Raw genomic sequence first — 22,029 nt, forward strand, 5'->3', positions numbered from 1 at the left:
CCGGGTTCAATCTCAGCCCCGCCTATGTGGAGTTTGCGTGTTCTCCCCGTGCCCGCGTGGGTTTCCTCCGGGGACTCTGGTTTTCTTCCACATCCAAAAAACATGCAACATTAATTAGACACTCTAAACTGCCCCTAGGTGTGATTGTGAGTCCGGCTGTTTGTCTCTATGTGCCCTGTAATTGGCTGGCAACCAGTTCAGGGTGTTGTACCCGCCTCCTGTCCGTTGACAACTGGAATAGGCGCAAGCACTCCTGCGACCCTCGTGAGGATAAGCGGCTAAGAAAATGGATGGATGGATGTTTATGGCAAAGGGTTTTTGGGGGGGTTGTCTTAGAAAGCACAGATCAAACAATTATTTTTTTTTTTTTTATGGAGCACACAAATGCAATAAATTGCCAACAGAGGTGAGGTCAGCCCCAAGTGTGAATCTTTTTAAATCCAGTTTGAAAACTCTTCTTTTTTCTCATCCTTTTTAGAAAATATCCACTTTTTGATCATATTACTTGCACTGTAGGCGGTTTTAACTGTCTTATTTTTTTTATATTTTGTTTGTCATTTTTATTGTTTTTATCCCGTTTTAAATATGTTATCTTTGTTTTCAAATGCTTTTAATCATGTATAGCACATTGAGTCACCTCGCGTATGAAATGCGCTATCCAAGTAAATTTGCTTTGCTTGTGTGTAAGAACATAATTTCCAGCACCCAACCCCCAAAAAAGCCACCACAAACATCAAAACCTCGTGACGCCCCCCTCTTTAATAATTATCAGGAGTTCAATAAAATAAAAAAATACATAAAATGGGCATTTTGTTAGTTTTGTTTGTATTATACACGCCCCCCCCCCCTTACAAACACGCACACACACATTGTCAGGAGTTATTTAGCACAAACTAACAAATCCTCCTCTCCGAAAGTGTGGCGCAGAGAGCTTCTTGCTTGCGTAAACAAGCAAACTGAAGAGCTCTTAACCAAACAAAGATTGAAGAGAAAGGAAAGAAGAGGAAGAAAAGTGCGCTGAGGACGAGGAGCCTGCGCGCGCACCGAGAGAGAGAGAGAGAGAGAGGGAGGAGCTGCAAGATAAGTGCGTGCATTTACTTTTTAACGCGATTTCCCCTCGGCTGCCAAAGCAAACACGCTGCGGGCGTGCAGGCGAGCGAGCAGAGCAGTGCGCGCAGAGTGGAAAGCTGTCACTTTTGCAGCTTACACAACACCATTGTTGGTGTTGTTTGTTCGAGTCTCTTCTTTTTCTAATTGTATGTATTTATTTTGCTCATGGATAAACGGATTTGCTCCCCCACGAACTCCTCACACAGAATGATGGTAAGTGTCCAGAATAATATATATATATATATATAATATATATATATATATATATATATATATATATATATATTTTTTTTTTTTTTTTTTTTTTTTTTTTTTTGGGAACAAATTCCTATTCAACTCGTCGTAAATTGTTGACTAACAGCCGTGACAACTAAATACTTTTTATTTGGCGTCGCTGCTTCAAATTGGCCTCCAGCTGTCACGGAATTCCGATCAAGTGACATTTATTGGTGGAATTTTTGTCATCCTCAACCACAATACATTATTGTTACATTGACTAAATGAACGTTCACAACGACGGCATTGATAATTCATCATCAGAATGTGGGGAAAATGAACGCTACAGAGCAGATAGCTTCATCATCCATAACTGAATAATTCTTTTAAAAGATCCAATCGAGCTGTATAATTTGATTGAACATTTAAAATATTTTATTTCATGTCATGTTCTCTGTTTTGGTGAAAACAATTGATAATAATGATGCCTTTTTCCATCTGTTTCCTATTATTATTGTTATTATTTTTGAGACAATCTGTTGTGTCCTCGTGTAACACTTGAATTCCTGACTTATCTCATAATATGCAGCTATTTAAGATTTTGTACAGAATTTCCAGTCCAATAGAGCGACAAAAATTGACGGCACACAGGATTGGCCCACTTGAGACCCCCCCCCCCCATCCTCCACACAGGGACCCCCATCAGCTCATTTAGGGGAGCCTCGCTAAGCATTTTCATGTAGCTGCAACAAGTGCCCCCCCCCCCCCCTTCACGGCTGCCCTGCTTTCACAACCATTGCGGCATTTATCCCTCGGAATCCACAATACGGAAATTATTGTGATGCTGGACATGTGCATTTTATCACTTTAAAGGTCCTTTTCAGCATCTTTTAACTGAATGCATTTTTTCAAAAGCAATATTAATTACTGTGAATGAAACCAACTGAGTGACACTTTCTAATAATAATATGTCGATCGTTTTGGTTGTGGTGTTTGATTGCCTTATTTTACGACACTCGAGACTTCATAAATCAGGAACTTGATGTGATTTCAATTTTATCTCACGGGAGCTTGATTCAGAACTTTTGAGCATGACATTTATTCAAACTATATGTTTTTATCCCACTCATGGGCAGGGTGGCAATTTTTTGCCTTATTTAGAAAAAGTCTCCTAACAGGCCACCATCAAGGAAATAACACTTCTTTTTCGTTTATGGTTAAGTTATATGATAACTACTCATTTATAATTTCGACATGGCCCGCGAGAGGGTACTTGGGTTTTCTTAGTAGATCGTCCCAAAATCCAGAATCAGAATCAGATTAAAACACTTGAATATTTTGATATACTGAAGGATATAATACATGAAAATGATAATGTCCCAAAAATGGGACGCTGCCCTCGAACCTCCCGTGTTACTAGTATTCCATGTTGTTCACTGTCAATCAAAACTAGAAATTAAATATACTTTTATTTTAAAAAAATAAATTGCAAATACGTTCAAATAAATGAAACTTAATCACAAAATGTGCAGCTCCTGAAGTCTTGCGTATGTATTTTGTAAAACTAAAATGCCGCGGTTATGGAAAGCTGCCTGAGGATTTATTAGATATTGTTGATATGCTCACGAGTAAGACGATTTAGCGCACTAGTAGAATGAGTATAGTACACTAGTACAATGAATATATCCTACGATTTACATTTATATGACATTTCTGTACACAAGTAGGAAAACATTGGCACACGAAGGTACATTACTAGTAAGTAACTAGTAACACACTAGTGTTATTTGTCGCATACAGTTTACCGTTTTGTCTCGCTAGTAAGTATAGGCAGCCCTTCTACAATGTGGTGTAGTGGAGCGCAGTAGAAGAAAACATAACTACTAGGATGCAGTTGTTCTACTAGTGTGATAAACCGTTTACTAGTGAGAGAGAAAGAGCGGACTAGAGCCTGGACTTTCAACTAATATCAAATAAAGTCTCAAATGGCTTTCCGCAAGCAGTTGTTGTATCAAATTCATCTTGGCGTGTCGGATGCTCAAGCTTAAATCTCCCTGTTTTCCCCCCACGCGCACACACACACACAAATGATGATGATGATGTGTGTGTGTGTGTGTGTGTGTGTGTGGGAGGGGGGAGGGGGGGGGGGTGGACGTAAGATTTTGCAAATACCGAAGGTGTTAGCCGGCCACTGTTTGATTTAATGCAGTGGTTTGTCTCCTAATAACATTGGGCCTCAAGTTTATGGACTCTGCAGCAGGACGCCCCCCACACCCCCACACCCCCCACCCTCCCCGGCGCTCCCCTCGAAACCCTCTCTAACCCTTCACGGTTCTTATTACTGGCTCTAATAAATTGTGAATAAGCCCCGAAAAAAATCCGCTACTCAGAGAACTCCCCATCCTGTAAGACACCCCCCCCCCCCGAAGAAAACAAATGAATTCCAAAGCCCCCCAGTAAGCCAACCCTTTGTGGAATGATAAATATTTTCATACGGAGGTCGTTTCATTTACATCTCGCGTCGCTTCTACGCGCCGCGCCGATTGGCCGGGTCTCATTCCTGCGTATCACCTGGATTGTGTATGAAATTCTACCCTCTTTCCCTCCTCCCTTATCATAATATAATGGCTCCTAAAATTAAGAGTACCCCAACCTGGCAATTTTTCACTCCATTTTTTTTTTTTTTTTGCCTTGTGTTCTGAGTGGGCTGCAGCTATCTAACGTTTTTAGAATTGGAGATTCCACAGATTGCCCATCGAGTTTTCAGATAAAAATGTATTTTACGTCATTAAACGCAACAATGTATTTGTGTTCACATGGGGTTGCCAACCTCATGTTGTACTGTCGATCGTGTGACTTTACGTGTGTATGGCTTTAAAAGGCGGGGTTTGGTCTGGTGACAGATGTGGGCATAAGCGAATGAGAGTGTGTAGTTGGCTAGCTGTTACACTCGTGTACTACATTTGCTCATTACGGCTTTGTTTTCGTGCTGTTCCTTCAATAAGATGATTGAATGTGGTCTAGTGATGGTCGGCTATATTGGATGAGCTAATATTAAAACGTTAGCTTGTGTTGGAAATCATAGTGCGCATGTTATCTTGTTAAGCATGAAATGATCCCAAACTTTGGACAGTTTTTGTCACAAGGGGCATTTATCTCCTGGCATACTGCCATCTAGCTGAAATATTTCGACAGATTGGCACTTGTGACTGCAGCAACAGTACGCTACGTAGAAAAATTAGCCCTCGTCGCTTCGAGACAGCGATTCTCATTTGGCCTTTTTTAGTAAACAAGTTGTTGGAGTTATTCGATTAGTTGTCGCGAGTTGAAATTACCAGGGCGCTTTTAAAACTTCTCCGCTAGATGTCAGAAAACATCACAACATCCAGCCATCAGCACTTCATTTGGATTACCTAAATCACAGATGTCAAACTCAAGGCCCGGGGGCCAGATCTGGCCCGCCACATAGTTTTATGTGGCCCGCGTAGGCAAATCATGTATGCTAACGTCTGTGATTTTTGCTAAAATCTGTACTAAAGTTTCAAATTTCACGTATAAATATCATGTAATTAAACGTTTTTATGGTTTTTATGTGGCCCGCGTAGGCAAATCATGTGTGCTAAGTTCCGTGATTCTTGCTAAAATCTGTACCAGAATTTCAAATTTCGTGTATAAATATGATGTGATTAAATTTTTTTATGGTTTCACAGTCATAACGGCCCTCTGAGGGAAACCGTAACTACAATGTGGCCCGTGACAAAAATGAGTTATACATCCTTGACCTAAGTGAAAGCACAGTACCTGACAGTACATGTATCGTATATTGAATTAAAGCAAGAACTCATTCGAAAAATACTAGACTTGTCCCATTCAGATCTCACGGTCCGAAGATCAGGGCCGTTTGTGTAGTTTTCATCTGATCGGTATCTAAATTTTAAATCACACATCCTAGTGGTTCAGATTCTTTTTTGTTTTGTTTTTGGTATTTTAAGAGTGACAGTAACAGGGTTGGGCAGGAAAAGGCGTCATTGGAGTGAGAAAGAAATCGCCACAAACTTTCACGCTAAGAAAACAAAAATGCACGGAGCGAGATGTGGAAATGTGGACTACAAAGTTTACTGAGAAAGCCATATTTAAAAAAAAATATATATATACTCTTAATTTTGGAACACTTCTATATGGCGTAAAGGGAGCGATTCCCAAGCCGGCGCAGTGTTAGGGAGCAGCTCGCAGTCGAGACGACAGCTCCCGCGTGAAGTGTGTGAACGGCGTCGTAAAAAGATCAGATGTCAGCCGCAGCGCGTTTTGATTCATGTCCTGCATGAAAGTAAGCGGGCTTGATTCTGTGAAATCGGCAAACGATACACAGCAATTGGAGTTAAGATAATATTTGGGGGAAAAGTAGGACGGTTGCCGCTTTTTTTTTCTTGTTAATTATTTCTCCGTTTCTCAGCTAGTGTAGGGACAGCGTCACTTTGCACTTGTTTTCTCAATGTCCAGAAAATATCTCCACATTTTATTATCTGAAAGAAGAAAAAAGGAAGATCATTTTTTGTCATTATTAAAAATGATAATATTACTGTAATATGCGATGCAATGCATGATTTTAAGTAGTCAGCGATCCTTTTCATTATATTATTGGCAGGATTACACACAACAAATGATTCAATCTCTGCCAGTCAAATTGTGAAACACTAACTCCAGCATCTGTGGTGATTAATTTTTTAATATTTGCTTCACAAGATGGGTGTTTGCTGAAATATTATTTCACATTTTTTTAGCTGTACAAAATGTGTCACTCTATTATCATCTTGGACTGCTCTTAAGCAGCAAAACAACATACCAACCAGTAAAAGTATCATTAGACTCGTCGTAATGGGATTGTATTTACTTTTTTAATCCCAATATGTAATGTAAGAAAAAAATACTGTTTGACAGACATTTTCTGATTATGATAATAAAAAGTGGAACATAAATTTCTATACAGTTCTGTAGTTCTGTTTTTTAAATTTCGTTTTATCAGCCAACCTAAAAAGACAAACTACTACAAAAATGATTTTAAAAAATTATGACAAAAGAAAACAAAAATTCTGGTTCACTTTGTATTCATTTCTACATTCAATAACTACAAAGAGAAGTTTTCACAGTGAATTATTCAGGAAACGTAACCCATTCATGGGCAGGGTGGCAATTTTTTGCTTTATTGAGATAAAAGTCTGCTAACAGGCCACAATCAAGGAAATAACACTTCTTTTTCGTTTATGGTTAAGTTATATGATAACGTTACTAATTTATAAACTCGCTGCCCGCGAGAGAGTACTTGAGTTTTCTTACTAGATCGTCCCAAAAACCAGAATCAGAAGCATATTAAAACACTTAAATATTTTGATATCCTGAAGGATATAATGCGTGAAAATCATGATGTCCCAAAAATGGGACGCTGCCCATGAATGGGTTAACGACTTAATATGCAAGCGGTGCTATTGTAGTTTGTGCTACTTTATTTTATTGTTTGGCATTTGTGTTTAGATTTGTTTTAACGCCGGATGAGGTCGCACTTGGCAAAAGAGACAAGGGGGGAAAAAAGGAACTTTCCATCTACTTGGGGAGTTTGTAATGAAATAAAGAAACAGGGTAGAGGAACAGAAGGTAGATAAATAAAACAGGGTAGAGGGGTTGAAGGGCGAGAGCACAATGGGCACAACAACAGTCGTATCCATAGTAAAAGCACTATGATGACACGGCTAACGGTAGCGCAACGTCATTAAGGGATCATTATGTTATCATATCATTTGAGCATCGGTATGGCAATGTACATGTACGCACTAATCACATCGCATGTGTTTATATGCAGTCAGACAACTGGAATATTAATAAGTGACCACCAGGAGGGGGCCTGGCTGGGGATCCCCATAAGATTAGCACTTACTGATGTTACGCCATATTATTAAGAACACACAAAGAGCATGTTAGCAAGGGAGTTGGATACATTTTTTTTTTCTGGTATGATGTGACGAACAAATGACTGTTGGAACAGAACCAATTCAGGAGCAAGGTGAGAAGAGGCACGCTACTATTGTAGGGAACTTCTCGTGTTCAAAATGGGTTTTGTCAAAACCAGGGGTGTCGAACTCATTTTTGTCACGGGCCACGTTGTGGTTACAGTTTCCCCCAAAGGGCCGTTATGAATATGAAACCATGAAAATCGTTCACCTCATCATATTTACAAATGAAATGTATGAGCTAGTTTTGTAATCACAAATCAAGAGTAATGTGTTTTTGAACTATTGCTGTTGCTTGGGCACAGAATATTGCTCGCAATAACTCAATGTTAGCATTTATGATATGGCAATTTGAAACTTTAGTACAGATTTTTTGGAAAAATCATGGAAGTTGATACTCATAATCTGCCTTCGCGGGTCACGTAAAATCATGCGGCGGGCCAGATTGGGTCCCCGGGCCTTGAGTTTGACACCTGTGGTCTAAACTAATGCACTCAAAAATAGAGACAGTAATGCACATGTCGAAACATTTTTGTCAAATTTGTTCAACAACAAATGAATAGTGTTAGGAATGTGCTAATGGCTCTACACTATAACTGGGCATGAAAAGTTTTGAACTTTGTGTCTGACAGGACTTTCGCACAATACTGCAGTGCATAGAAGTACAGACTCTGTATATTTTATTCTAGTATAGTTTTCCTAGAAAGAAAAAGAGAAATGTGTGCTGGTCTTCACATTATGTGTATATTATCTTGTGTGTGTGTATATATATATATATATATATATATATATATATCCATCCATCCATTCCTTGGGCGCTTATCCTTACAAGGGTTGCAGGAGTGATAGAGATAGATAGATAGATAGATAGATAGATAGATAGATAGATAGATTAGATAGATAGATAGATAGATAGATAGATAGATAGATAGATAGATAGATGATAGATAGATAGATAGATAGATATAGATAGATAGATAGATAGATAGATAGATCGATAGATAGATAGATAGATAGATAGTAGATAGATAGATAGATATAGATAGATAGATAGATAGATCGCTGTTTATTTTCCCAATACTGCATATTGCAGTTTTACCTGTAGTTTACTAAAGACATTTCTTACACTGTCATGCAGGAACAACAACAACGAAGGTGAAAATTCATACGTCAATCTACTACTCTTTAGAGATTTTTATATATAGAGTACGCAGGGCACTAAATATTCGACAAAAATTCACATAGAGTAATTAGGGAGTGGGGAATGATGTGTTTGGAATCGTTCACTCATTCTGTCTTTTTTTTGTACAGTGGGTTAAATACTGCAAATTAAAATATATGGATAGCTCTCACTCTGCTTTTTTTGTGTATTTCTTTTAAAAAGCTGAGTAGGACAAGTGGCGCTGTCATCAGACGACAGCTGTCGCTGCGATCCGTGACGCCACACACATCGCAGCACCCGCCTTTGCTAACAACCCCCCACCCCACCAAACCCCACCCGCGCGCACACACACACACACACACACACACACACACACACACACACTGATAATAATCTTTACTTTCCACTGAAATGTAAGAAGTGGCTGTGGCTGCGGGACTATTTTGTTAGGTGTCTGAATTTTGCTTCAGCGTTTTTCCACCGTTTTTCCTTCTTGGATTTTACAGCCTCCCTTTTATACATAATGGCACATGTAATTATAACATGTGTGTTTTCCTTTGTGATAAATTATCGAGCACCGCATGCAGTATGTACATCAGGTGCTTGAAAGCAAATCCAAGTTGGTTTCTGAATGGGTTGAGAATCGTGCTTCCTCCAGGTGGCGCTCTTCAAAAGAATGATTGTCGATTTGAAGTGTCGAAAAAAATGAAAAGTCACATTTGAAATACAGTTCACATTTTCGCTTATATTTTTACGCACTGCATCATCATTCTGTCTTCACACATGCACACACCCAAATAGTAAATGTCTGTGGTCCCCCACGGGGCAAAACGTTTAAAAACGACTTTATTCTTTTAGGCTAGTATTAAAATGATTTTATTCCATTCATTTGGTGAAGATTTGATGTGTTCTGGGTATGTCACTAATATTTCTGTGAACCTTCGAAAAGACCCGTGTTGAAATATGCTTGGGAGGTATTTAAAAAGTATGTTTTCATATTTTTCAATATGCTTGAAGCTGGAATATTTTGAGTCAGGTCTCGAGTGCAGATTTTGGCTGACTGCGGGTGGATCTGGAAAGCATCTCCCCCGATGAACGGGGGCTCACTGTAATTGGTCCTCATTCGGTGTGTCAGTGCTTCAGTTTCTCTAATAATGTAGTGTGTGTGTGGGTGTGGGTGTGGGTGTGGGTGTGGGGGGGGAGGGTGGGGGGGGGGTATGCGTCTTTAAGTGGAATCGGGGAAGCGTGCAAGCGACCGCCGGCTCCGAGTGACTCCACCAGATGTTGTTCACCTGGGAGCGGGACCACCATCTGACTGGGGTCAGCCCAGTCCTGTAACCCCTCTAGGCAGATGGGGAGGGGTCGTGGGGGGGCCTTTGCCAGCTGGTCTGCCACCACCCCTACCACCCATCGAGGGGACAATGATCCTGGGGTGGGAACCTGGTCTTTCACCTGGGCCGAGGCGGCCCCTTTCGCTGGAAGTGTGCCAAACCAAAGGAAGGCTTTTATCCAAATCTCAGCGCTGGTTACGAAAAGTTCAAAAGGTTTCCAGTACATTTCAATAGGAATGTAACTTTATTTTTATTTCATCAAATTTGATCCAAAAATCCTATCAGATTTTCACTAGTCTAATTTTCGAAAGAATCCCTCTAGTGCACGGGTGTCAAACTCAAGGCCCGGGGGCCAGATGCGGCCCACCGCATGATTTTACGTGGCCCGCGAAGCCAAATCTTCAGTGTCAATTTCCATGTTTCTTGTAAAAATTGGTACCAAAATTTCAAATCGTCATGTGTCATAAATGATAAACGAGATATTACATGCATTTTTGTGTTAACAAACATGAATCACTGGAAAAAAAAAAACATTACACTTGATTTCTGATTCCAAAATCAGTTCATAAATCGATGATGTAAATATGATTAGACGATTCAATATTTTTGTTTCACAGTCACAACGGCCCTCTGAGGGAAACCAGAACTATGTGTGTGTGGCCCGTGAGAAAAATGAGTATGACACCCCTGCTCTAGTCGCATGTGAATGAATAAATGAATAAGTACATTTCAGTTATATTTAACTTTTATAATTAAAAAAATGTTTTTTTTTTATTTAATACATTTGTTTGCTTTTTAAAAGCTTTGTTTTATTTATCCTTGATGAGCACCACATTTTTCTTATCATTTCAACCTTAATCCTGCACAAAAAAACATTATATTTTGACTTTGACTAAATTAAAAATGTGTTTCGTTTAATATAACACATCCTAATTGTTGGGGTTTTTTTTCATTTTTCTTCTTTTGTTGTGGTTTTTTTGGATAATTTTTGTAGTAGTTTGTCTTTTGTCTTTTTAAATTATTTTTCTTAATACCTTGGGATCCTTTTTCCCCATGTCACAAGAATGTATTTTTTTTTTGTCATGTAATAGCATATTTTTTAAAACTTTCTTTTAATATTACAACTTTAGGTATAATACTTTTCACATAAATACTTGGGCTTTCTACACTCCTGTATTTTTATGTTGCCCATTTTTTGTGGCAATACTCGGAGAGCACATTTTTATTTTGTGGCAGTGCTTTCTGGAATTTTTTTTGCGACCTAAAGCTAATTCTAAATCCCGTATTTTTACTTATTAAGGGTGGGTAATTAGTCGAGTGAAAATAGAGGGAGTGGGGGGGGGGGGACAGTGTCTGTGAGGTAAAGTTACACGGGATCTGCAGCAGGTTCACCCCCTTGCCAAAGATTTATTGGATCCCATCCGAGTTAAGACTGTTTTGGGATCCGAGAGCCTCGGCATCTGCCGTCGTCGTGAAAGGCCTTAGCGAGGTTTTTGGATGTCTGTGCAAAAATGGAACGAAACATTTATTAGGATTTTGTGCAAAATTTGTCTCAGAGTTGCTCTGCAATTTATTGAAAAGTGAAGTCATTTAGCATAATTGTTCCAACAGAGTTGATAAATAAAAACACAATTAGCTCATTAATTATCACAGTTAGATCTTCACTAACATGCCTCACCTATTGTTTCCCCACACATAGTCTGGGAACAATAACAATGAAAATAAATATAATTCAAATAAAATAATGTATAATGAATGTATTGTGTTACAACAATTTTAGGTTTGAATTGTAAAAAATGTTCCATCAATCATCTTCTGTTACATTTTTATTTGTAGTTAAAAACAAGGTTAATATCTTTCAAATGTTTAAATATTTTTCGACCTGGGTCATTTAAAAGTATTTAATTACAATATGTGATGGCTAATAATTAAAAAAAATGTCTAGTAGGACAGAAGTGGTCGTTAATATAGATATGCATAGGTGTACCTAATCTAGTGTCCAGTATGGTATATCGAGTGGTGCTTTGACATACATGTTTCCAAAACCACGCTTGTACCACAAATCAACATTTCCCATTGAAATGAATGGAAATGCCATTTATCCGTTCCAGACCCCATCAAACAGCAACACAATTTGGTAACATCTTTGCCAATAACAAAATTAGTAACTGATTTCTATTGTGTTGTATGAAAACTGGCAGCAAATAGAACGTAAAGAAGTAAACAGCGTTTGGCAGCAATTTTCTTCTTCAATTCGGAGTACATTGTGCTAGCTAACATGACGAGTACCGTCACAAATAAACCACAGCAAAACATATTTTTTAGCACATAAGGAGGATATGTGAGCATTGTCGTATTTTCTGCCTGAATATTTTGCTGTTCTAGATCAATTGATGGAAGTTTCATTAGCTTGTGTATGTTGTTTTGCAGTATTTGTTAGCATTAAGCTATAGTGGACTTTCCCATGGAAAATGTATAGACCCGATCAAAATTGCTTTGGTGTTTGTTGTTTGGTCTTAATAATAATTTTAAAATACCACCGACTGGGATATCAAAGTTGGCGAACGTAAAGTAACAGTTTTGTATCATATTACATTTGTTGCATTGTTGCAGCATCAGCAGGGTGCTGAAAAATGAAAAAAGTGGGTGGCAGCTGTGGGCAATTTCCACAAGGAAATGGGCCTTGTTCTTTGTCTGTTATCTGACAAATCAAGAAAGGCTCTGTCCAAGCGAGGGAACACTCCCACCCACCCACACATACACACACACACCTTCACCTCCCCTACGCGGCCCCACCCGGAGGGCAGTCTGCCCAAATGGAGGCCTCCAGGTGGGCTCCCATATGGCCCGAGCACGGCCCGGCGGACTCACCTTGTCAGGCCGCTGATGGAGACGCTTGAATAAAAGAGGTCAAAGTATCGGAGGGGTCGCCGACGCGTACGGCCGTCTGAAGAGGAGCTGACTCGGCGCACACGCGCGCACACGTCCACCCTGTAAACACGGTAAAAAAAAAATGAATGAATAATTGCTCCCTGTGGGAAACGTGGCTGACTAAAATGATTACGTTTTTAAAGGCCTGGAAGCCCAGCGGTGGGGTGCTTTAAAAATAAGCCCGTGATTGACAGGAGATCAGTCGGCTGGGAACGGTTGCAGCATATATGTCGAAAAAAAATGGATGAACGGATGATGGAAGAATTCGGTTATGATTGCACAGCAATAACCATCGTGAAAAAGTCGCGGATGGTCCTGAAATGTTGTGGTATGCATGCCAGGCCGGTAGATGTCAAGAAAAACCACAGCGGAACTTTGATTTAATGTTTTACAAGAGGTAAACAGCACTGTGTAAAAAAAAAAAAGAGAATTTAAAGCAATATAATGTTTTTTAAGAAGCATAATTAAACCAAAAGTCTCACATACACATTAGTATTTTTTCTGGTGATGCTCGTGGCCAAAAAAAAAAGAGGAAAAAAAAAACACCAGGACCAACTCCAGGCAATTAGGAACTCAAGACATAGTGAATCTAAAATAATAATAATTTTAAAAAATATTTACTTCTACAAACTAAAAGGCTAACAACATACTTGAGAAAATCTAAATACTAAATTAACAAAGTAGCAAGAAGAAAGGGAAAAAAATGAAGGAAACATGACAAAAGTTGGGAAAACGTAACTTGCAAAAGTTAGGAAAACGTAGCTTGGATCGACAATAATCTGAAAGAAACCCGGAAATTAAATACGAGGAAACTGACCAGACAACGAGGCACACCGGTTGGAGGGAGCTGATTGGTTGACGCAAGGACCAGGCCCGACCAGAACAGGTGGATACAAAAATCTAACATGCAAAAAAAAAAAAAAAAAAAACCATGAAGGGAAACAAGAAATAGGAAACTAAATAAATTGAAACAAAGTCAACAAAAACACAAATAATGACCAGTATTTGTGTTTTGAGGGATCCCTTTAAGGTGCGTGGCCAAGTGTGTGACATCCTGAGCTGGAGTCACTCAGGTTGGACGCTTCATGCTCTTTTGCCAGTGTTTTCATTTTGTTTGTGTTTGTTTTCGTTTTGACAATTTGTTCTGTTTAGGAATCGGCGGAAAAGTTGACGGAATTTGCTCAAGTGGTGGCTTATGTGACGGTTGCTCCAAGCTTAAATTCCCAAGCTTAATTGTATTTTTATTTTAAATTGATATTTTGAAATGTACTTGAGCGGTGGGATGAAACGGTTCACCAAAAACTACACTCTTACTAATCTTAACTTTCTATATTACTTCAGTAATTTGCATGTTTTGAGACTCGCCCTGTAGTTCTCATTTGACTTCTACGTTAGACGTTAGGTTCATGGAAGACTCAAAATTGTCTGTAGGCTTGAATTCTTGTTTGTCAATATCGTTCCTGTGAACCAGTCCAGGGTGTGCCCCACCTGTCACCCAGTCAGCCAGGATAGACTTGAGGTCCCCCATGACCCTAATGAGGACGAGCAATACAGAAAGTGGCTGTATGGATGCGTTTTTAACCTGATTTTTCACGAGATAATCTCATTTTGGATGTTCAAAAAATGGCACAGAATGCCTCATTTCACATTTGGTTGGTGTCAAAATCATTTGAGTGTGTGTGTGTGTATATATATATATATATATATCTTCTTCTTCTTTTCCTTTCGGCTTGTCCGTTAGGGGTCGCCACAGCGTGTCATCTTTTGCCATCTTAGCCTATCTCCTGCATCTTCCTCTGTAACCCCAACTGCCCTCATGTCTTCCCTCACCACATCCATAAACCTTCTCTTTGGTCTTCCTCTCGCTCTTTTGCCTGGGAGCTCCATCCTCAGCATCCTTCTACCAATATACGCACTCTCTCGCCTCTGAACATGTCCAAACCATCGAAGTCTGCTCTCTCGAATCTTGTCTCCAAAACATCCAGCTTTGGCTGTTCCTCTAATGAGCTCATTTCTAATCCTATCCAACCGAGAAACTCAACATCTTCATTTCTGCCACCTCCAGTTCTGCTTCCTGGCGTTTCTTCAGTGCCAATCTCTAATCCGTACATCATGGCCGGCCTCACCACTGTTTTGTAAACTTTGCCCTTCATCCTAGCAGAGACTCTTCTGTCACATAACACACCAGACACCTTTCGCCAGCTGTTCCAGCCCGCTTGGACCCGTTTCTTCACTTCCTGACCACACTCTCCATTGCTCTGTATTGTTGACCCCAAGTATTTGAAGTCGTCCACCCTCGCCATCTCTTCTCCCTGTAGCCTCACTCTTCCCCCTCCACTTTTCTCATTCACGCACATATTCTGTTTTACTTCGGCTAATCTTCATTCCTCTCCTTTCCAGCTCATGTCTCCATCTTTCTAATTGTTCCTCTGCATGCTCCCTGCTTTCACTGCATATGACAATATCATCTGCGAACATCATGGTCCAAGGGGCTTCCAGTCTAACCTCATCTGTCAGCCTATCCATTACCACTGCAAACAGGAAGGGGCTCAGAGCTGATCCCTGATGGAGTCCCACCTCCGCCTTAAATTCCTCTGTCACACCTAAGGCACACCTCACCATTGTTCTGCTGCCATCATACATGTCCTGTACTATTTCAACATACTTTTCTGCCACACCAGACTGACGCATGCAGTACCACAGTTCCTCTCTTGGTACTCTGTCATAGGCTTTCTCTAGATCCACAAAGACGCAATGTAGCTCCTTCTGACCTTCTCTGTACTTTTCCACGAGCATCCTCAAGGCAAATAATGCATCTGTGGTACTCTTTCTAGGCATGAAACCATACTGTTGCTCGCAGATACTTACTTCTGTCCTGAGTCTAGCCTCCACTACTCTTTCCCATAACTTCATTGTGTGGCTCATCAACTTTATTCCTCTATAGTTCCCACAGCTCTGAACATCCCCTTTGTTCTTAAAAATGGGAACTAGAAAACTTTTCCGCCATTCTTCAGGCATCTTTTCGCCCGCTAGTATTCTGTTGAATAAGTTGGTCAAAAACTCCACAGCCATCTCTCCAAATTGCTTCCATACCTCTACCGGTATGTCATCAGGACCAACTGCCTTTCCAGTTTTCATCCTTTGTAGTGCCTTTCTGACTTCCCCCTTAGTAATCATTTCCACTTCCTGGTCCTTCACTCTTGCCTCTTCAACTCTTCCTTCTCTCTCATTTTCTTCATTCATCAACTTCTCAAAGTATTCTTTCCATCTATTTAGTACACTACCGGCACCAGTCAACACATTTCCATCTCTATCCTTAATCACCCTGACCTGCTGCACATCCTTCCCATCTCTATCCCTCTGTCTGGCCAACCTGTAGAGATCCTTTTCTCCTTCTTTCGTGTCCAACCTGGTGTACATGTCTTCATATGCCTCTTGTTTAGCCTTTGCCACCTCTACCTTTGCCCTACGTCGCATCTCGATGTACTCCTTTCGCCTCTCCTCAGTCCTCTCAGTATCCCACTTCTTCTTCGCTAATCTCTTTCCTTGTATGACTCCCTGTATTTTGGGGTTCCACCACCAAGTCTCCTTCTCCCCTTTCCTACCAGATGACACACCAAGTACTCTCCTGCCTGTCTCTCTGATCACCTTGGCTGTCGTCGTCCAGTCTTCCGGGAGCTTCGGTTGTCCATCGAGAGCCTGTCTCACTTCTTTCCGGAAGGCTGCACAACATTCTTCCTTTTTCAGCTTCCACCACATGGTTCTCTGCTCTACCTTTGTCTTCTTAATCTTCCTACCCACCACCAGAATCATCCTACATACTACCATCCTATGCTGTCGAGCTACACTCTCCCCTACCACTACTTTACAGTCAGTAACCTCCTTCAGATTACATCGTCTGCACAAAATATAATCTACCTGCGTGGTTCTACCTCCGCTCTTGTAGGTCACTATATGTTCCTCCCTCTTCTGGAAATAAGTGTTCACTACAGCCATCTCCATCCTTTTTGCAAAGTCCACCACCATCTGCCCTTCAAAGTTCCTTTCCTGGATGCCGTACTTACCCATCACTTCTTCATCGCCCCTGTTTCCTTTACCAATATGTCCATTACAATCTGCACCAATCACAACTCTCTCGCTGTCTGGGATGCTCAGAACTACTTCATCTAGTTCCTTCCAGAATTTCTCTTTCAACTCTTGGTCACATCCTACCTGTGGTGCATAGCCGCTAACCACATTATACATAACACCCTCAATTTCAAATTTTAGTCTCATCACTCGATCTGATACTCTTTTCACCTCCAAGACATTCTTAGCCAGCTCTTCCTTTAAAATAACCCCTACTCCATTTCTCTTCCCATCTACTCCGTGGTAGAATAATTTAAACCCTGCTCCCAAACTTCTAGCCTTACTACCTTTCCACCTGCTCTCTTGGATGCACAGAATATCAACCTTTCTCCTAATCATCATGTCAACCAACTCCTGTGCTTTTCCTGTCATAGTCCCAACACTCAGTTGTAGGCTCTGTGCATTCCTCTTTTTCTTCTGACGCTGGATCCGGTTTCCTCCTCTTCTTTGTCTTCGACCCACAGTAGCTGAATTTCCACCGACGCCCTGCAGGTTAGCAGTGCCGGGGGCGGGCGTTGTTAACCCGGGCCACGACCGATCCGGTATGGGATTGTTTAGATGAACGCTCATATTTGTTTGGCACAGTTTTTACGCCGGATGCCCTTCCTGACGCAACCCTCTGCATTTATCCGGGCTTGGGACCGGCCTACAGATTGCACTGGTTTGTGCCCCCATAGGGCTGCATTATATATATATATATATATATATATATATATATATATATATATATATATATATATATATATATATTCCTTTTAAAAATGTGGTTATACTATTGAGAATAGTAAAAATTTTGGTCACTATAATCACCAAAAGAGGGGATTGGTACAAACTGTACAGATGGATGTGACAACAAAATGAGCCTTTGCCAAAATGGTTAGGATTCGCGATTAGCATTAGCGCGCTAGTGATTCCCATTTTAGGTTTACAAACTACGATTCTGCTAAGTCATACATCATGTTTATATCGCGTAGCGTCTTTAAAAAAATATTTTGCAGACGATGCTGTGTCATTTATGACAGTTTCAATCACCCCAAACTGCGTCCGTCTGCAGTAAATGTCCGTGTGAAACATTGCTTCCGGTAGCAATAAAATGTTTCCGAGCAAAATTTAATTGTTCGGGGCTCCAACCGGATCGAATCTGCGTCAGCCCATTTTTTAAATCGACTCAGTTGACCGAGTCGATTTTTTTTTTTCCTTCCCAGTAATTCAAATGTTGCCATTTTCATCCTCCGTGACGATAGTTTAAGACTAAAATGTTTTGCATCAACTGTGAGATTGAGATGATCATTTTAAGAATTGCAAATGTTCCATCCGTGTAGGAAGAGGTGAAGAAGCGTGAGATTCAGTTGACTCATTCCGGGACTTGACCCTTGCGGCCCCCGGCAACCCCTCCACGACCTTCCCTCCGCTTCTCCGCGGCCCCCGCTGGGTTTGTTTTAGCTTCGGTTTCATAACTCGGCCGTCCACCTCGCAGCCGAGCTTCCACCCGTCTTCCCTCCGGTGCCCCGCCGTTCCCCGTGGCTTCTTGCGGGACGCGCCCTGAACCAGGAAGTGTTTTCGACATCTTGCACACATCTTTTGCATCTGTGTGTTCCGAGGGATGCCGCCGATGGCAAGAGGTTTCTGAGCAGGCGTCCCTTTCACTTTGGATTCTTATTCACACAAACGACTATTTTCATTTTCACTATTTTTTCACTTTATATACTTGACCACAAGATGCCGCCAGAGGCTCGTGTAAACAGGAAGTTAGAACAATAACTGGTGTCATGGATGGACAGTGTTGACTTGCAATACCAGCAAATTATCTTTTTTCATACGAGCCATCATTTGGCCATTTTTGTAGATTTCACCAATTTTTTTGAGAAAGAAGTGTGCTTCAGACCCCCACAGTAAATTTCGCAACATCCGGCCACTTTCAATTCACATGAGTTTCCTTGTAATGGAAATATGATATCAGTAGGTGGCGCTAATGCACCATTAAGATGGTTTGCCAACTGCCAGTAAAGTCACAGAAGAACAATACTGACACTGTGTGTGTTTTTTTTTTTTTTTAACTGTTTTGAAATCCAACTATAAATATAGGAAATTCTAAACATTTTGGTTGGACATAATTTCCCTCCTTTTTCTCCACTGTTAGTAGAGTTTTGTATTTTGTACGATTATCTGAAATGCAACATTTTTTTCATGCGGTAAAGCATCTATATTTGTATATATATTTTTTTAACCTATTCTCAGTTATTTGCTGTTCTTGTGCCACGGAACTGTTAGTGAGTTGAGGAGCTTCATTTTGACAAGTCCTTTGCTGCCATCTCGCGCCACCTATAGGCAAGTACTGTCAAGTGTAAACATTGCTGATTTTTGCTATTCGGGCAGGACTTGGTTCCTATCTTCATTGTCCATGTGACACAGTGACAAAGTTCTGTTCTATTCTATTCGGCAACAAATGGCCCAACATTTTTATCACGTCATGTCATTATCCAAGCCGCTTATCCACACAAGGAAAGCTGGAGCCTATCCCAGCTAGCTTCGGGCGAAAGGCGGACTACACCCAGAACTGGTCGCCAGTCAGTCACAGGGCAGATATCGACACCATCACTGAGCGGGAATCAAACCCACGCTGCCCGCACCAAAGGCAGGCGTGTGTACCACTACACCATCAGTAACTCTAAACATTTTTGTGTGTCTTTGTAATGAGTCAGTAGAAGAAACAGAACAGAAGTACATAGCCTCACAACTAACGAGAAATTCCACAGCTGCTATTTTGGATCCAGACTGCTTTACTTCTCGCTAGTGACGCTGCGCGTTTCGGGCTTCGCAGCAACGGGCCGGCGCCGTGACAATCAATAAGCCGCGCGACTCGAAAGCGGTCGCGTAACCACCGGACCGGTGCAACCGACCGCGTGTCATTCACCTGCGTGCCTGAGCGCTGACGGTACGCGCCGGCTGTTCTGTTCTGTCGTCTCCGCAGAAGAGCTGAGGAACCCGACGGAACCCGACAGGACCGGCGCCGTGACTGCAGGCAAAGTGGACCGGGCCCTCGCTTCACAAACAGGTAAGAGCTCTCGTGGAAAAAAAATCGAGTAAGAGTTCTTTTGAATACTTACATGATACAGTTTAAATGCAAAAGTTCACCATGGTACAATTGAGATTGTCTGGAGCCTTTTCTTTGCCGCTTATCCTCACGAGGGTCACGGGGAGTGCTGGAGCTTATCCCACCCGTCAACAGGCAGAAGGCGGGGTACACCCTGAACTGGTTGCCAGCCAATCGCAGGGCACACAGAGACAAACAGCCGCACTCACAATCACACCTATGGTCAATTTAGAGTGACCAATTAATGTTGCATGTTTTTGGAACGTGGGAGGAAACCTGAGTGCCCTGGAGGAAACCTACGCAGGCACGGGGAGAACATGCAAACTCCACACAGGCGGGTCCGGGATTGAACCCGGTCCTCAGAACTGTGAGGCCAACGCTTTACCAGCTGCCGCCCAAATTGGTTCATATTATTTCAAATTATTTAAATAAAGTGACAACAACGTTAAGTAAGAAAAGAACTTTTTCATAGTCGCACCCCAATTACAAGATACTCCAACCCTTGATTTTATTATTCGCTTTTTTTGAAAAGGAATTTTTTTTTTTTTACCATTATAACATCAATTGAATTAATGTTCAAAATATGCCCTAATTTTTCAGATGGATATTTTTTTCACTAACCGTCCATTCTACAATAAAATCAGGCATTCATCATCCTACTTAAATAAAAAACGAGGTTTTGCAAAACTGAATTATTGTTGTTCCATAAAGGGATTATCCATTCATTAATTTGTGCTGATTTCTAATTTATTTATTTACATTTATTCATCTTTTTCCTTTCGGCTTTTCCCGTTAGGGGTCACTACAGCGTGTTTCATCTTATATGAACGCATATTTGTTTACACACCACCTTAAAATAAAATATATACAAGTATCCCAAAATAATAAAGTTATATTTCCTTAGGTTTACGTGCAAATAATTAATAATTTTCTCTTTGACTTGACAGTAACGTCACTTTAAGGCTTCTTGGTCATCTTTGCGGAGTTTCTCATCATTGATTGGAAACGCCCTCAATCCAGCAGCTGGTGAGATTTCTTTCTTTCTTTTTTAATTTTTATTTTTTAATTCGGATTGAAAAAAAAAATAATAATATATATTTTTCATTATTTTTTAAATTCTGGTTACTCCCAAAGAGGGGTTGCGTCAGGAAGGGGCACCCGACATAAAAACTGTGCCAAACAAATATGAGCGTTCATCTGAGATGTTACGCCGTGGCGACCCCTGACGGGACAAGCCGAAAGAAACAAACTTACCGTATTTTCCACGCGATAAGGCGCACCGCATTATAAGGCACACCTCCAATGAACGGCCCATTTTAAAACTTTTCCCACATATAAGGCGCACTGCATTATAAGGCGCACCGGATTATGAGGCGCACCGTAATTTTGTGAATATTAAAGGCTTTTAGGTGCACCTTATCGTGCGGAAAATATGGTACTATTTTTTAATTCTGTTGACAAATCTATTGACGGCGAGCGACTCCCAGGACCGACTCCCACTCGAATTTTCCAAAATATGCTCCAATCAGACGCAAGTTCTTTCTTTCAAGCGGGTGGAATTTTGCATCAAAGCCGAACGATCATTTCGGGCATCGGCCTCGGAAAAGGCCCTTCGACGTTGCTTGCTGTTGAAGTGACGCGTTTGGATTTTTTTTTCTTCTCCAGGCTCATCTCACGGGGACGGCATGATGGCGGCGTACGGACAGACCCAGTACAGCCCCACCCTCCAAGCCGCCGGACCCTACGCGCCTTACGCGCATCACTCCCAAGGCTACAGCGTGCCGTCCTACAGTCAGTCCACGCAAAACGTTTGATTGATTTTCAATGGAACAAAATATATATATTTTTTTAGTATTGTTAGCATATGTCTGAGCAAGCAAACGAGGGATTTTGAATTTTTTCTGACAAAATATGGCATGGTATCGCTGCATTTTTGTGATATTACTCGCCCATGATTTGTAACTTCAAACCCGGAGGTCATTTTTCGCCAGAACTCTGTAAATATTGCCAGAGGTTTATTCCCAAGATGTGTTATTATTGACTCTCAAAAAGCTG

The 22,029-nt window shown here is 40.9% G+C and overlaps 2 protein-coding genes across 4 annotated transcripts in view; one reads left to right on the forward strand and one right to left on the reverse strand.

Moving 5' to 3' along the window:
• LOC133507374 (uncharacterized) overlaps positions 1-21,661 on the reverse strand; it is a 59,940-nt gene extending 38,279 nt beyond the window's left edge. Inside the window, exons 1-4 of the mRNA XM_061832326.1 lie at positions 21,651-21,661; positions 19,795-19,942; positions 13,570-13,652; positions 12,693-12,812 (exon numbers count right to left, since the gene is read on the reverse strand). Coding sequence (XP_061688310.1) covers positions 12,693-12,812; positions 13,570-13,652; positions 19,795-19,942; positions 21,651-21,661 — 362 coding nt within the window. The remainder of the gene's footprint in view (positions 1-12,692; positions 12,813-13,569; positions 13,653-19,794; positions 19,943-21,650) is intronic.
• eya2 (EYA transcriptional coactivator and phosphatase 2) overlaps positions 1,046-22,029 on the forward strand; it is a 40,876-nt gene continuing 19,892 nt past the window's right edge. The window contains exons 1-4 of one of the 3 annotated variants that reach the window (XM_061833528.1): positions 1,052-1,323; positions 19,852-19,935; positions 20,922-21,000; positions 21,640-21,765. In XM_061833528.1, the coding sequence (XP_061689512.1) occupies positions 21,660-21,765 (106 nt within the window). In that variant the 5' untranslated portion in view covers positions 1,052-1,323; positions 19,852-19,935; positions 20,922-21,000; positions 21,640-21,659. Of the gene's footprint in view, positions 1,324-12,717; positions 12,824-19,851; positions 19,936-20,921; positions 21,001-21,639; positions 21,766-22,029 lie in introns of those variants that run through there. The other 2 variants (XM_061833529.1, XM_061833530.1) reach the window with 2 other exon arrangements.

The sequence above is a fragment of the Syngnathoides biaculeatus genome, chromosome 10 (assembly GCF_019802595.1).
Source record: "Syngnathoides biaculeatus isolate LvHL_M chromosome 10, ASM1980259v1, whole genome shotgun sequence".
Taxonomy (NCBI): Eukaryota; Metazoa; Chordata; class Actinopteri; order Syngnathiformes; family Syngnathidae; genus Syngnathoides; species Syngnathoides biaculeatus.